The 16,628-nt window shown below is 37.2% G+C and overlaps 1 protein-coding gene across 1 annotated transcript in view; it reads right to left on the minus strand.

Moving 5' to 3' along the window:
• Positions 1-10,033: 10,033 nt before the first annotated feature.
• LOC124990660 (sodium/glucose cotransporter 1) overlaps positions 10,034-16,628 on the minus strand; it is a 72,202-nt gene continuing 65,607 nt past the window's right edge. Inside the window, exon 15 of the mRNA XM_047560890.1 lies at positions 10,034-13,433. Coding sequence (XP_047416846.1) covers positions 13,213-13,433 — 221 coding nt within the window. The 3' untranslated portion in view covers positions 10,034-13,212. The remainder of the gene's footprint in view (positions 13,434-16,628) is intronic.

A 16,628-nucleotide genomic window follows, 5' to 3' on the forward strand; every position in this document is an offset into this window, starting at 1 on the left:
TTCCCTTTATCTCTAATTTTCTGCTGTTTTAAATTTGAATGGATGCTATATTTCGTCAAATGCTTTTTCTGCAACTATGGACATAATCATCTGATTTTTGTCATTAAGTCCATGATATACCAAATTACATTTCTTGATTTCCATATATGGAGCCAACCCTGCACCCCTGGAATGAAACCCGTTTGATCATCATGCACTATCTTTTAGATGTGTTTTTATGTGTGATTTGTCAGCATTTCATTAGGAATTGTTGCACTTATGTTCTTCAAGGATCTTGGCCTGAAATTTTCTTCCCTTAATGTGTCTTTGTCTGGTTTGGGTATCAGGGTGATGCTGGCTTTGTGGAATAAGTTTGGCAATATTCCCTCATTTTCAATTGTATGGAATAATTTCTTCTTTAAAGGACTGGTAGAATTTGGTTGAGAGTTCATCCAGTCCTGGTGTATTTTTGTTGTTGTTGTTTTGTTTTGTTGAAAATTTTTGATAGGTTCTTCAATTAATTACTTGATATGAATCTGTTTAAATTTTCTATACCTTCATGGTTCTATTTGGGTAAGTCTGTATCTCTATAAATTTTTCAATATCGTCAAGATTTTCTATCATTTTGGAGTGTAAGTTTTCAAAATATTTTCTAGTGACCCTCTGGATTTCAGTATTCTGTGTGGGGATATGTCCTTTTACTTTTTGAATTTTGTTAATTTGAGTTTTTTCTGTTTTTCTTTTGGTTAGTTTTGCTAAGTGTTTATCAATATTCTTTATTCTTTCAAAAAAACCCAACACTTTATTTCATTGGCACTTTGCACTTTCTTACTCTCAATTTTATTGACTTCAGTTCTGATTTTAATTACTTTCTGTATTCTACTGATTTTTGGTGCTTTTTTTTTTTCTTTTCCTAGGGTATTGAGATGTAATGTTAGATTAATTATTTGGTGGTCTTTCTATTCCTGTGCTGTGTGAACTCCATGCTATAAAGTTTTCTCTTAGAACTGCCTTCATATTATCCAGAGAATTTAATATATTATATCACTCTTCTCATTTACTTCTGTGAATTTTTTATATCCACCCTGATTTCTTCTGTTAGTCATTCACCATTCAAAAGCATATTATTTAATCTCCAGGTGTTGGAGTGATTTCTGCTTTTTATCTTGTCAGTCATTGATTTCTAATTTCACTCCATTATGATCTGATAGAATGCAAGGGATTATCTCTATTTTTTTGTATTTGCTAAGAGTTACTTTGTAATCTAAATATGCCCTATTTTAGAAAATGTTCTGCATACTTCTGAGAAGAAAGTAAATTCGATGTTTGATGCATAAAATATTCTATAGATGTCTGTTAGGTCCATATAATTAAACATATTTTTTAGGTCTGTAGAATCTTTTCTTAGTTTATCTGGATGATCCATCTCGTGGTAAGAGAGTTGTGTTAATGTCACCCAGTATTATTATCTTATGGTCCACTTGATCTTTAATTTTGAGAAGGGTTTGATTTAGGTACATAGGTGCACCATTGTTTGTGACAAAAATACTTACAATCTTGCAATTGGATCATCCTACTAACCAGTATGAAGTGACCTTCTTTGTCTCTTCTAATTCATCCAAGATGTAAGAAATACAAGCTAAAGGGATTACATCTTGTCATTGGATCATTCTCCTAATAAGTATGAAGTAACTTTCTTTGTCTCTTCTAATTAATCTTGGCTCAAAGTTCACTTTATGGGATATTGGAATACCTACCTCTGGTTGTTGACAAGTTCCATCCGAATGGTATATCTTTCCCCATTCTTTCACCTTAAGTCTGTGGATGTCTGCTTGTAAGGTGTCTATAGACAGCATATTTTGGGGTCTTATTTTTTAATACAATGTGCTAAACTATGTCTTTTGATTGAAGAGTTTATACCATTTAATTCAACGCTGCTACAGAGAGATGGCTTTTATTTCCTGCCATTTTGATTTATTTCTAATGTTTACACTAGATTTCATTGTCTTTTAATTCCTGTGCAGGGTTTCATTTTATTTTTCATTTCTTCTTTATTAAATATCTCATGAGTAGGTTTTGTAGTGTAGGCTTTCTGTTTATGAACTAGTTCAGCTTCTGTTTGTCATGAAAGGTTTTTATTTAATCTTCAATTCTGAAGCTTAATTTTGCTGGGTCTACTACTCTTGGCTGACATCCATTTTCCTTCACATCTTGATATATGGTATTCCAAGTCCTCTTGGTTTTTAGGGTCTGGGTTGAGAAATCAGTTGAAATTCAGATTTGTTTACCTATAAATGTGACCAGTCATTTTTCTCTTGCAGCTTTAAAAATTCTATACTTATTCTGTATGTTAGGTAATTTCATTATAATGTGTCTTGGATTGAATCTGTTGTGATTTTGTATATTTGGTGTAATATATGCCTCTTGTGTTTGAATTTTCATGTCATTCTTAAGGTTTGGAAATTTTTCTGATATTATTTCATTGAAAACATTATGCATACCTTTAGCTTGTATTTCTGATCCTTCATCAGAAATCAGTGATTTTTATATTTGGTCTCTTGATGAAATCTCAGATTTCTCAAGTATTCTGTTCATGGTCTCTTAACATCTTTTATTATGGTCAACTTTATTTTCAAGATTATGTACTTTGCCTTCAAGACCTGAAACTCTATCTTCAGAGAATAGTATGGCGATTCCTCAGAAAAGTTGGAATGGACCAACATTTTGACCCAGGTATTCCACTCCTCAGTTTATACCCAAAGGACTTAAAATTAGCATACTATGGTAACACAGCCACATCAATGTTTGTGGCAACTCAATTTACAATAGCTAGATTGTGGAACAAACTAGATGCCCTTCAACAGATAAATGGATAAAGAAACTGTGGTATATATGCACAATGGAATATTTTCAGTCAAAAAGAAAAATAATATTATGGCATTTGCAGATAAATGGATGGAATTTGAGAATATTATGCTAAATGAAAAAAGCCAATCCCAAAAGAACAAAGAAAAAATGTTTTCCCTGATAAGTGGATGATGATAATGGGGTTGGGAGGTGTGGGTGAGAGAAGAATTGAGGAACCTTAGATTATGTAGAGGAGAATAAAAGGGAGGGTGAGTGGGGGTATGAAAAATGGTGGAATGAGACAGACATCATTACCCTATGTACATGTATCATTACACGAATGGTATGAATCTACATAATGCACAACCATGGAAACAAAAAGTTGTACCCCATTTGTGTACAATGAATCAAAATACAGTCTGTAAAAATAAAAAAAATAATAAAAAAAGAAGACCAAAAAAGTGATCTAATTCATTGGTGATTCTTTCTATTGGATTTTTAATTTGGTTTTTTGATCCTTTTATTTTGAGGGTTTCCATTTGGGTTCTTTTTCAGAATCTCTCTCTTTATTAAGGTGATCTTTCATGCCCTGTATTTTTTTTCTAATTCCTCTCCTTCCATCTTCTTTTATCTCATAGAACATTTTAACTATGAACTTCCTAATTTTTTTCTCTGACATTTTCTTTACTGTGTTGTCAATGAAGTCAGTTGCTGAAGTATTATGGGATGTTCCCTTGCTTTTCCATATTGTTTGTATGTCTACCATCTAATGGGACAGTTATCACTTCCTTTAAGCAAAGAACTACTTTATGAGCTTATTTCTCTTACAAGCCCTGCATTGGACAGATATTCAGATAATGATATAATAAGTCAATGTGACCTCTGCTGATTCCAATATCAGCATCAATTTGAAAGATGCCACTGAGCCCTATTTAATATAATCACTTCAGAACCAAACCTCATACTACTCAATCTACAGGAACCAAAAACTTGTTGATATTCTTCTCCATAGTTCCTCTAATCATAGTTCCTCTAAAGTTCTCTCTCATCTGCTTTTCCTTTGCTGCCTCCTTTCTGTGTTGTGAGTAGACAGGGCATCACAGCCTAGATTACTTCTGCCATCTTCTCTATCCCATGTCAGTTTTATTTTTAAAAAGTCTCAAATTCTTTATTTTGTAAAAATTTCTTTATTTCACATAAGTTTGAACAGGTACTTATAATCATAAATATCCCACTGAGTATTGCTTGAACTTTATCCAAAAATATTTGATGTTTCACTTTTATTTTTTCTCATTTCTACTTATTTTCCATTTTCCCTTGTGGTTGCTTAAGAGCATGTTGCTTCATTTGCACCTATTTATGAATTTTTCAGGTTTTCTTCTATCATTGATCCATAGTTTCATTCCATTGTGGTTGGAACAAATACCCAATATAATTTCAATCTTTCTAAATTTATTGAGACTTGTTTTTAGGCCTAACACATATTCAATCCTGGAAAATGTCACATGTGTACTTGAGAATATTATATATTTGGCTGTTGTTGGGTAGACTGTTCTAGTTTGTTTGTCTCGTTTAGTCATAGTGTTGTTAGGATTCCCCTCTTTACTGATCTTCTGTCAAGTTGTTCTATCCATTATGGAAAGTGGTGTATTGAAGTCTCCAACTATTTTTGTAGAATTATCTGTCTTTCTCATTGAGTCTATCAATCCTTGCTTCAAGTATGTTGGGGCTGTATTGTTTGGTACACCTGGTTTAATAAAAAAAAATTCTGACAGAGCTGGGTTCAGCCAGCCCCATAGTCACTGCTGTCAATATTACTGGAAAAAAGATACACTCATCTGGAATTCAAGAGAAGAAGAGACAGAAGTCAAAATTTGAAAGACCTAAGTGAGGTTTCTTGGAAACTTTCAACCTGATACCAATCCACAATACTTCAGTGCAGATTAGGTTATTGTTACCTCTCATAGGACTATTTGCCTCTCTGAGTTTCACCCACTTCAAAGAAAAATGTAACTTTTACTTAGTTGCAGGAATCATGGACGTTGACCAATTGAAATATTATAGCCACCTCTCCCCTCATTAAATATGGATCTAAAACCATATCTTGAACCTCCACTCAATTGCATGACCTTAGACTAATTCTTTAATCTCCTAGAACCTCAGTTTTCTTAATCTGTAAATTCAAGATAAAATTTATCACAAAATTGGTGTACTGAGAAAATATGTGCTCACTGCCTCATACCTAGAAGCCGATCAATGATCAGCATTAGTCCCCTGCTGAAGGTAGTGACTTAGCTTCTCTATCCTTGTTTCCTGTTCTGAAAAATACCTGCCTTTATAGAATCAAGGTAATGGTTAAATAAAAATATCTGAAAGTACTTTACATAACTTACACAATTTATTATTTTATTATCCACTGTTCCTTACAAGTCACACTAAGTAGATTTGTACTACTAGTTTTCTACACACAGGGAACTTCCTGCCTTAGTTTATTCACAATATAGTAGCTAATTTTAAATGAGAAAGTGGTGAATAGCTATTTTTAAAAGAGACAACCACTTTGGGGGCAGATAATATGTCAGACTATATGCAAACCACTATTGCAGTAAAGCCTCAAAATAATACAATAGTGTAGTTCTTATTATTCACACTTTCCAGATGAGAAAAATTCAATTAAAGGAACCAAAGTACATTCCCAAGAATATACAGCTAATAGATAAGGAGACAAGATTTCAACCTATTCTTTCAGACTCAAAATTACAAGCTCTTAGCCAGTATGCAGGCCTTTAATGATCTTAATAAAAATGGAAAGGAGTAGAGGGAATATTCGATAATGGGGAAAGAGATAAGGCACAATGATTTGGGGCATGCCAATGTTCTACCAGATAGTCAAAAATCACAGTGGGATTTTTCATAAGCAAGAAGCAGGTGGAGAATTATTTCTGGACAGAAACACTTTCTTCTCTCAACTTGAACTGTGTATAGATAGCCTCAAATATACTTGGTATGGCCTTGACCCAAAGAATAATTTTGAAAGAGACTCAGCCCTAAACAGGACTTTTGTGTGTGTGTGTGTGTGTGTGTGTGTGTGTGTGTGTGCTGGGCATTAACCCAGGGCCTTGTGTATGCAAGGCAAGCACTCCACCCACTGAGCTATATCCCCAACCCTAAACAGGACTTTTTTTCAAAGACAGATAAAGTGAGACAGAGGAAGAAAGGGAAGGAGAGGAAGGAAAGGGAAAAACTCCGACACAGTACCTGGCAACCAGACCATTTCTCAATCTTCTGGGAAGAAATCCCTGAATCCAGGAGCCTCACCATTGTGCTGGGGCTTCAAGTGCTGGCCTTGGCTACAGACAGTGCTTCTTGATCTCATATATGGCCCATTCATATAAGTTCTGAGGTAATATATAATTTCAGGCAGATGGAGCATAACTCAAAGCTGAGCATAGGGACCATCAAATTAAATGAGGTTGGACCTCTCTTCCAGGGCTAGACCCAGATTCTAGCCTTAAAGGAGTCAGAATTGGAGTCTGAGACAAAAAGGCAAGAACCTGTAAGAATAGCTTATGTGAATTAATGTCAAGGATATGATGCAGAAAATATGTTCTCTGAAATCATCAACTGAGAATCTTCTCTATTTTGAAATTTTATCTGTGAGAATGAAAAATCTCTGTTTCCCAAAAGGTCTGAATCACATAGGTCACTGATAGAAAAACAGCCTCAACTTCTGACTCAGATTCAAAGCTTCAGATATAAGATGCTCAAATATAATACACTCATGTTGATTTCAATCTTGAATTCCTAAGATAATAGGACTCCTGAGTCTGATTCTTAGATTTATCTTAGATTAATCAGACAAGGCTGATTATTGAACTCTTTACATACAGTCTCTGCTTTGCTTTGAGCCTAAAATTACATGGCTTCATGTAAAATTTCCCTAAACTCTACCTTTCTTAAAAATCACATAATAATTCTGTCTCTTCTTTTGTTTGGTGAGAGACTGGAATTCTGTTTGAATTTCTCACCCACAGTAGCAATTGAATCAACCTAGCTTTGTGTAACCCTAGGTGTGTTCCTGGTGGGGTCTAGTTGATGGTGGATTTCAAAAGAATTAGAAAGGGGTGAAAAGTGAAGGTAGAGACTGGTGATATAGGTTCACTGTGGTCCATAAGATAACTGGATCCTGAAAATGAGTAAAGAGGAGAGAAGAATAGCACAAAATGAAAAGAGAGCACAAAGTGTCCAGAAGAAAGGTTGAGAAAGAGATAGGTAGTCTTTTAAGGAAGTGATAGTGCAATTCTGGTTCAGCTGTCTGTCTGATGGTATTCTGTAGACCTACGTGAAGTGGAAGGGATTTTTATCTAAGAATGTAAATGTTGGCTAAGGTATGGTAAATTCAGGGTATCCACAAGAGGAAAGAATGGTCTTGAAAGGATGACGTTTATTACACTTACAGGTTCTAGAGAGGGAGTCATCACATGTCATACAGAGTCATAAGGGAATCACCAGTGTTGGTCAGGATGCAGAAAAGAGTGAGGGGAAGGCATAGTCCACAGTGTTTATTGAGGTTTCCATAGGAAACGATGGCAGAGCAGACAACATGGATTAGGACTGACTAGTTTGAATAATACTCATGAGCTGTGGGCTATCATAGTGGTCTCCAGTTGCCTGGAACCTGGCCCTAGGATGATTTAGAGAAGGGTAAATATTGTCTTGATGTATGAAAGTTAGATAAAGTGGTGACTGTGCCTACAGGCATGGAAGTAGTTTATTTGTATATGAAAGACATACTCCCAGTCAATCCCTTTATTGTCTTTAAGAAAGAGCTAACCCTTGGACGTGCAACCTTTCCCCAAGTCTTTAAGAACCCCCAAATACAAGAGCATTAAGAATACATAAAATAATCTGGGGCATATCTCAGTGGTAGAGCACTTACTTAGCATGCATAAGATCCTGGGTTCCTTCACCAGCAACACACACACACACACACACACACACACACACACGCACACACACACACAAGAATCAGAAAATAAGAAATATTATGATTGGCCCTGTGATGAATGGATACCAAGTAGACAAATACAGAATCTAAGAAAACATGGAAGAGGGTCTAACAGCTCCCTTATAGACTGTATCTACTTTCTAGAGCTGCTATAACAAAGCACAAGTACTGGTAGGCTTAAAAAATAACAATTATCTATTCACTGTTCTACAAGAAAAAGTTTGAGATCAAGGAGTCCACAGGGAGGGCCGGGTCCTCCTTAAGACTCTCCACTTCTCTTGTAGATGTCCATCTGTCCTTGAGTCTTCACATGATTTTCCTTCTGTCTGTGTCCTAAATCTCCTCTTCTTATAAGGACACCAGTAATATTAGATTAGGACAAACCCTATGACCTCGTTTATCTTAATCACCTCTAAAAACCCTATCTTCCAATCCAGTCACATTCTGAAGTGCTGAAGTTAATGAATTTTGAGTCCAATGAAGCCCACAATGTAGAGTTGAACCCTGTGCATTCCCAAACCAGAGTTCTGTGGAAAAGATAATCTAAAGTGGGTGCTATGCAGCAGAAGGAAAGAGAATTGCAAGGTGAACCTATAAGTCTGTGGATGTGGCAAGGCCTTAGGGTGGGCTGAACCACAGGGCTTTATAACAACCAATCAATGGAAAATAATTTGTTGTAGCCAGTAACCAGGCACCTTGACTCCAAGCTAGAGCATAACAGAAAGTTGCAGAGACCCAGCACTGTGATTTGCATTTTTACTGATCTGACACATCTGGAGTTTAGTTTGAGTCTGATGCAGTAGCGCAGGTCCATTCAAGGACCATCTTCCCTGATGCTGCGGGTGAAGTGAAACCCAAATGCATCACCATCCACATCCCAAGAATCTTGAAAGAGCCTTCATGAAAGAGCAGAAGCTACTTTAGCAAAGAAGATGACTTCCTCTGCCTGTTTGGTCAGAAAGGGATAGCCACCAAGACTAATACTAGGAGTACAATCTCTAAATAGAGACTCACTTGGAACCAAGAAATCATCTCCCATGCATCTCCATTTTTCATCTGAAAACAGGGATAGGAGGGCCCGTTTCACCAATTTAAATAAGTTGACAGCACTTATTCATATTATTTATTAATATAAATAAATAGTGCTCAATAGATTTGGGTCTCCTCACTTATCCACACCCCACACTCATTCTAGGGTCGTTGGAAGTGAAAAAGAGATGTATCATTGTTGGAAGACTGCACTAGGAAATTCTGCTTCAGGGAGAAGAGACTGTCAACCTCTTGACCATGACAACTAAAATCCTCACTTTTGGCAAGTCTTTGAATCTTTCTGAACCCCAGTTTACTCCAAGTATAATGCAGACTTCACAGAATTATACAGATTAGCAGAGGTCATTTGATATTGTTTAAAGAGTGGGGCTCATAAAAGATGCTCAATAAATGCTGTACTTTCTGTTCTCAAACTCACAGAAGCAAAGAGTAGAATGGTAGTTACCAGGAGCTAGTAGAGAAAGGGATTTGGGAGATGTTTGGTCAAAGAATGGAAATTTTCAGCTGTCTAGGTGGAATTAGTTTAGGAGATCTATTGTACAATATGTTGATTCTACCTAAGAGCAATATATTATACACTTAAAGTTGATGATAGTAGATTATAAATGTTCTCATCACCACAAATAAGTATGTGAGGTAATGGATATATTAAGTGGCTTGATTTAATTGTCCCATTATATATACATATGTCAACACATCATGTTGTACACCATAAATATATACTATTTATTGGTCAATTAAAAAACTCATGAAGAACTTTTAAAAATAGTGTCAGTCCCTATTCATCTAAAGGGGAGGCCAGAATTAGAGGATCCCTCAAAGTTAATGTACCTTGGCATTATAATGTGCCTCAGACATACTTACACCTTGGTTTCAGAAAAGACTTTTGGTCCTAAGATATCACTAAAAATATCAAAGGAGAACTTGGGGGAAATTTTCCACTAGATCTGCCTGCCTTGGTATTGCAATGAGACCACTTTGGAAGTTAACCCTAAATAGAGACTTTCAGGGTGATTTCTTCAGATGATCAGCATCAAAAACATTTAGAAACTTGTGAGAAATGCTCTTCAGGCTCTATTCCCAGAACCACTGAAGCATAAATTCTGGGGTAGGTCCCAGCAATCCATGTTTACACAAGTCCTCCAGGGAATTCTGATGCAATCTAGTTTGAGAACCATGACTCTCTAAGCTCGTCGATTCTGAAATTCATGTGTAAGTGCTGCAAGCACTTGTGTAGAGAAGACCCCTTTAACAGATGAGTATTTGCTAACGGATTTCCAAGCAAGAGATGAATTGTATTAAATAACTTGTTTTTATATTTGTTCTTTTTAGATACACATGATTGCAGGATGCATTTTGACATATTATATATACATGGAGTATAACTTTAATTAAGATCCCATTCTTAGAGCCATGATGTGGAATTTCACTGGTCATGTATTCATATATGAACGTAGTTTTTTAGTACGAGTTGCCCTTAGGACTAAAATATTGGGGTTAGGGAGGCAATGCGAGGCTCTGGGACAAAAAGGACACTCACCAGCAACCCTCATAAAGAGCCAAACCATGCCAGCCCTGTTGACTTCATCCACACCTCCCTAATTCCATTCCCACCAACATAGTAAAACAGTGAATGATACCTCACTCAAACAACTTCATGCACCAAATCACAATCTGGAGGTTAGGTGTGATTATCTTGGAGTGGGATGAGAGGAAATGTTAATAGACTCCTCTCCTCCAACCAACCACACACACATATGATTTTCTCTCCAGGTTTGCTTTTGTGAAGCAACCATATATCATTAAGGAGATGGTGATTTCAGTATCATCAAAGAGTGGATTCCTGTGGGTCCCAAAGGTAAAACAGTCCCTAAGTGAACATTAGTGTCTGACTCAGCTACAGAGAAGTAAACAGTGCTCCTAGGTAGGTTCAGGATCCACTTCATTCTTCAGGGAAGGAGATCTGCCTTTCATTATCATCTGTATTTAAAGAAGCTTTTTGGCCCAGTAAACTGTGATTTTTCAGTTTTATAAAGTGAGCATTAATAAGCAGTCATTCTGTCCCATATATAACAAAATCTTTAATTTGAGAAAAAGAATAGCTCTTCATACTATCTTGAAATAATTCAAGTATAAATTATCAGTTACCAGTCTGTGGTTACCCAAGTAGCAGTTTACTTTAGCAGGACATTATGTAGGCAGAGCTACTCACCTCATGTGTACTAGAGGCTTGCATTTGAAAATCATTTTCATTCTTAGCTACATTTTTAGATGGGGTCTCACTATGTTTCCCAGGTTGTTCTCAAACTCCTGGGCTCGAATGATGCTCCTTCCTTTGGCTCTCTAGTAACTGGGACTACATGAGTGCAACACCATGCCCAGCTTGAGTTACATTTAAAAGAAATTGTTTAATTTGCCAGATTTTATCCTTAACTATCTTGGCCTCCTGCTCCTAATCCATACCTTGTGCTACCCAGTTATGTATTTATCTATACTCTCTGGATGTTAGAGGTTTCAATGTTTTTATTATTGCTGAACACATTTAACTGATGAGACTGTAATACAGCTTAATATAGCATCTGTATGGCATCTTTCATGTATGATCTCCCATCCCCTTTTCAAAGTGCCTTCTTTATACCAAAGGAGGCAGGGAGATGCTATAAACACGAAGTTGTCCATCTTTCAAAGAGAAAAATACACAGTTGAGACAAAATAATTTACCATGATATATACAATAAATCGTTGGTTAAACCAGAAACAAAATCCAAGGCACTTTCCATTTCATCCGCTAGCTTTCAATCCTCTCCTTTTACCCTATCCAAGCTCAAAACTTACCACAAACTCCACACAAGACAATCCTCTGAGTAATGCTAGCCATGTAAAAGTCTCCACTTTCCCCTCTTCTTTGCTCAGATTAAGAATGCACTTTAAGAGTGCTCACTGGGTTTCTTCTCTTCCACAAGAGTAAGCCATCTGTTAGTGTCAAGCTACTTCTTCTATTCTCAAGACCCACCCTCAGCTCTTTTCCAAGCTACCCTGAAATCAGTCAATACTAACAAGTTGAATTGAACTTCAATAGGAACATATTATCAATAAGATTTCACAGGTAGAATTTTAAAAATTAATTAAATTAAAATTAAATAAAAATGATTTCCCGCTAGCAAATCAATTCAATGAAAAGTACATTGTTTTCACCTAGAAGCATTGAGCACCTCCACCTGGAACAGAGACCATGCACTTTAACCTTTGTCAATAGATGATTTGCAATCAAGATGCCTGATAAAGAACAGCTGTGGTCACATGAACTCATGAAGGATCCCAGGCTAATGATTTCAATGTTTTTTTGAGAATACAGTGGTATTGAGATGACAGATACCCTGACAGGTGCATTTTCTCTGTCAAGTGACAGTGCCAGCTTCTAAGCCCGTATATGTCCACATCAGCACCATGAAGCAAAGCTGCCTCTGTCAAATGCATTCAAGTTCATTATAATCACCAGAGGGTATAGTTTCTACAGTCACACACACACACACAAAAATGGTTAACCAAGGACCAGAAAAGTGTCTGTAAATAAAGGCTGCTATCATTCATTTAGACAAAAATAAATAAATAAAAATTTCCAAGTGGCTAAAACATTCTAGGAACATTGAATGTCAAAATGAGTAGAATCCCAAACATGAGGAGCACACAAGGGGAATCTTTAAAAATACAAAAAATTCCCTGGACTCAAGATTATCTAATTTCCCCACTGGCTTGAGCCTTGGGCCTGGGTCCTTCCCTTTTCTGAGGCCTTTGCTTTAAAGAGCAAATGCCCAGGACAGGGACTTTATCAAGTTCCCATCCCCAGCTTCTGTGTATCCATTGGTTTGTCAGATTGATATTTCTTGCACTATAAAAAAATTGAGAGTTATATGATGGTGGGATAAAATTTTCTTAAAAAAAAAAGGTGTTCAGATATGGTTAGAAACAGAGCAAAACTCTAAAAATAATATTCAAGGATTACAATGTAGACACACTGAATCTACCTGAGACAGACTTGCAATAGACACCACAGGACTTCTGTTTCTTAGTCTGATTTTTCTGGATATGACTGAACAAACTTTCCCTCTGTGACTCTACTTTGTACAGATGAATGTATTACACTGGTTTCAATACATAAGTTAATGGCAAAATAATGATTTTCCTTCAGCTAGTCTATAATTACACATATACATATTTATCCAACTAGGAAAAATTTACAACTATCTGGTTTCCCTTCAATGCCACAGAATGGGACTGAAGGGAGATGAAGATTCCAGCCTTGTGGAGTCTACAGCAGAAGGTAGGGCTCAGGCAAAGTATGCATGGCAAAAAACAGCCACAGCTAGCAGGATGATGCCGTTGATGTTCACTACTGTCCTCCACAAAGGCTTCTCCGAGGTGTCTGTCAGCTTCATCTTCATAGCTGCCTCCTCCTCCTTGGTCATCTTGGGTCCCTTCTGGTCCAGCCCACAAAACAGGTCATAGGCCCGCCTGAAGCACCCTTTTCTCTCCTCAGGCACTTCTGTGTCTAGGAAAAGGCATAAAAGAATTATTGGATGCAGAAGCAGGAGAGATGAGAAGAGGCTTCTAGGAAGATGCTATACCATGAAGCATCTGCATTCCAAAGAAATTTCCCAATTTTCGTGTTTTCAGGAATGGGAATAGTATAGAATTTTCAAATGAACTTATGTACAAGACAATGTTACTAGATGGATTTTACATCCTCATGATCAACTAACCTGAGTGTCATTTCTATCAGGACCAATGGAATGTATTTTGATTTAGAAAATTTATAGTAAGTAATAGTTTATGAGAGAGAAATGTCACAGAGAAACTGTGACATGAAGGACAGGGAAAACTTGCCTCTGAAATACATAAACTCATAGCTGTTTGCTACATTATTGGAAAGCAACAGGGCTGGAATGACAGGAGTGAATTGGCTACATCTGTGAATTCTAAGCCTCCACATCAGATTCATCAAGTTGGCGAGGAAACGTCTGAACTGTTCCTGATGCAAAGTAGCAGGATCGACACTTCTTGGCCTTAAGATCTGATGTTGCATATCAATACTGCTGAACCAAATCACCCAGCTGGCCCTTACATTCAAAGTGGATGGCTACCAAGAGAACTAGTTCCCTCCTCTGAGCTCAGGTATGGCACTAGAGGTAGACAGACCCAGTTTACAATCCATCCCTTCCACTCACTAGATATGCAATCAAACACACTATATTTTTGGCACCATCTTCAGAGAACACGCTTCTGCACTTTCCCATTTTTACAAGTCACAGGCTTTTTAAAAAGAGTCATAGGGGTTGGGGATATAGCTCAGTTGGTAGAGTGCTTGACTCGCAAGCACAAAGCCCTGGGTTCAAATCCCCAGGACCACAAAAAGAAAAAAAAGAGTCAAATTTTAGAACTAGAAAAATCCTTAGTGATCCAGGGCATACATCAGGATTGGTACCAAGTCTGGCCTTGTGACCTTGTAATTCATTTCTCTTATCTTTTGGGTATCTGTGAAAATGGATAAATACCGTCTTCTTTATTGTATTCATGAAAATTTATTGAGATATTTAATATCTCAACATAGAGAGAACAGCATATAGTACATATTAATAAGTAAAGACCTTCTTCCACTCTCTCTCCTTTCTCTCATATGCATGAGACATGCCTTTTTGTGCCTCTCCCATCTGCTTCATGCCAGTGAGATGGACTTATTGACTAGCTCACATGACAAATAAATACATGGTTATCTGAGTCAATATAAAGTCGAATGGTCTTAGGAAAGTCTCTACTTTTCATTTCTCTCCTCTATAAAATTGGAAGAATTATATTTGCATTATCTGCCTTAAATTATGATGTGGTACAAAATGAATCATTAAATGAGTAAGTTATTTATAATTAAGATGTTATGGGGCTGGGGAGATAGCTCAGTCAGTAGAGTGCTTGCCTTGCAAGCACAAGGCCCTGAGTTCGATCCCCAGCACCCCCCCCCAAAAAAAGAAAGATGTTATTTATGATCACGTCATTATCTGTCATATGATGATGATGGTGGTGGTGGTGATGATGATAATAAGGGGAAGTTGATGCAATCACTAGGCTTCCTCATAGTGTTGTTTCTCATGAATGGTGCTGGTGACACCTGTGGTCCATCAACAGAGCTTAACTTATCGTGCTTTAGTATGGTAGAGTGGTATTGTTTCACCATAAGTTCATGAAAGAAAAACAATTCAAGCACTGCCATGAACCTCAGAGGTCACCAAGCTAATTCTTCTCTCATTAAAACAATCCCCTCTGTAATATCCCTGATAGACAAATATCTGAAACTCATCCCTTTCCAGATCAACTCAATTAGAAAACTCTTCTTTAAAATCAATCATGATGGTGATAATTATAGCCAATTCTTATAAAGTGTCCAATGCTGCCAATAACACTGAGGCATGGGGTATCACTTAGAATACTCAAAGATGAGAAATATGAGCTTTACAAAAACGAATTCACTTGCCCAAAGTAGTGAAAAAAGAATTTAGGATTCAATCTCAGTTCCACCTCATTCCAAAACCTGCCCCTACCCTCTCACTCACTAGGGATTGAATCCAGGGGCATTCTATAACTCAGTCATACACACAGTCCTTATCTTTTCTATTTTGAGACAGAATCTCATTAAATTGCCCAGGCTGGTCTCATACTTGCAACCCTCCTGCCTCAGCTTCTTGAATCACTGTGATTACATTGATGCATCACCACACCCAGCTTTATAACCTAGCTGTTCACTATTCTACTTTCTTACTCTGAGTTCAAGTTGGATGGATCCTTTGGTTCATCCATTTTAAATTTTTTCTCTGTTGCAAAAATAATCTCTTCTTCCATATTAACATTCTTGATACTCAAGACTCCTCATCCATGTCCTTCTAGAATCTGATACTCTCTCTCGGTGTGGGAACTTTTTTTAAAGTAGAAGAGGAAGGGTGCATGTTCACAGGCCTAAGGTGCAGTTTTGTGGTAGAGTACTGGTCTGGTAGGTGCAAGTCTTTGTTTTAATTCCCAGCACCACAAAAAGGAAAAGAAAAAGAAAATGGGGCCATGGTCATGCCTGCCTGCTCCAGGAAAGCAGGAGGGAGCTGCCTGTTGTCAGCATCATGGTCAGCTGTCTGTGGCTCCATGTTCCTCCAGACCATTAACAGTTTTTCCCTTGCGGTGCCTCAATTTGTGTCTGTAATGTGAGATAATAAGATCAAATGACCTTTACGGCCCTTTCCAGAACTAGAATTCTATGACATTCCTGATGGCGAGATTCAAAACTTGTTCTGCTTCATCTGGTGTTCTACTTCAGAAGAAGTCATGAGCTCTCCAATCCAGTATCAGCAATAGCATATGATCTAGAGTTCTCCTACTTCTGTACACCACACACATCCATTCTCCATGTGTGTACCTCACCCATATAGGGATGAAAGGTTCCAGCACTGAAGCCAAAGAACACATTAATTTAAAGGGCAAAAGCCTCTAGGCACTAAGCATCATCTCAGGCTTCTAGAGAAATATGATTTTCTAAATCTAGTATGGTAAGACATAAGATCCCAAGAGCCTCCATTTCATTCTCCTAATGTTACTAGAATTGAACAAAGCTTTTATTCCATCTGTTCTGTTTCCAAGTTATGTCAGAAGAGCCCTGACTCTTCTCTTACCCATGGCCATGCCCCAAAGCATGGTCAAGTCAGGGTGCAAA

The sequence above is a fragment of the Sciurus carolinensis genome, chromosome 8, assembly GCF_902686445.1.
Source record: "Sciurus carolinensis chromosome 8, mSciCar1.2, whole genome shotgun sequence".
NCBI classification, from domain to species: Eukaryota; Metazoa; Chordata; class Mammalia; order Rodentia; family Sciuridae; genus Sciurus; species Sciurus carolinensis.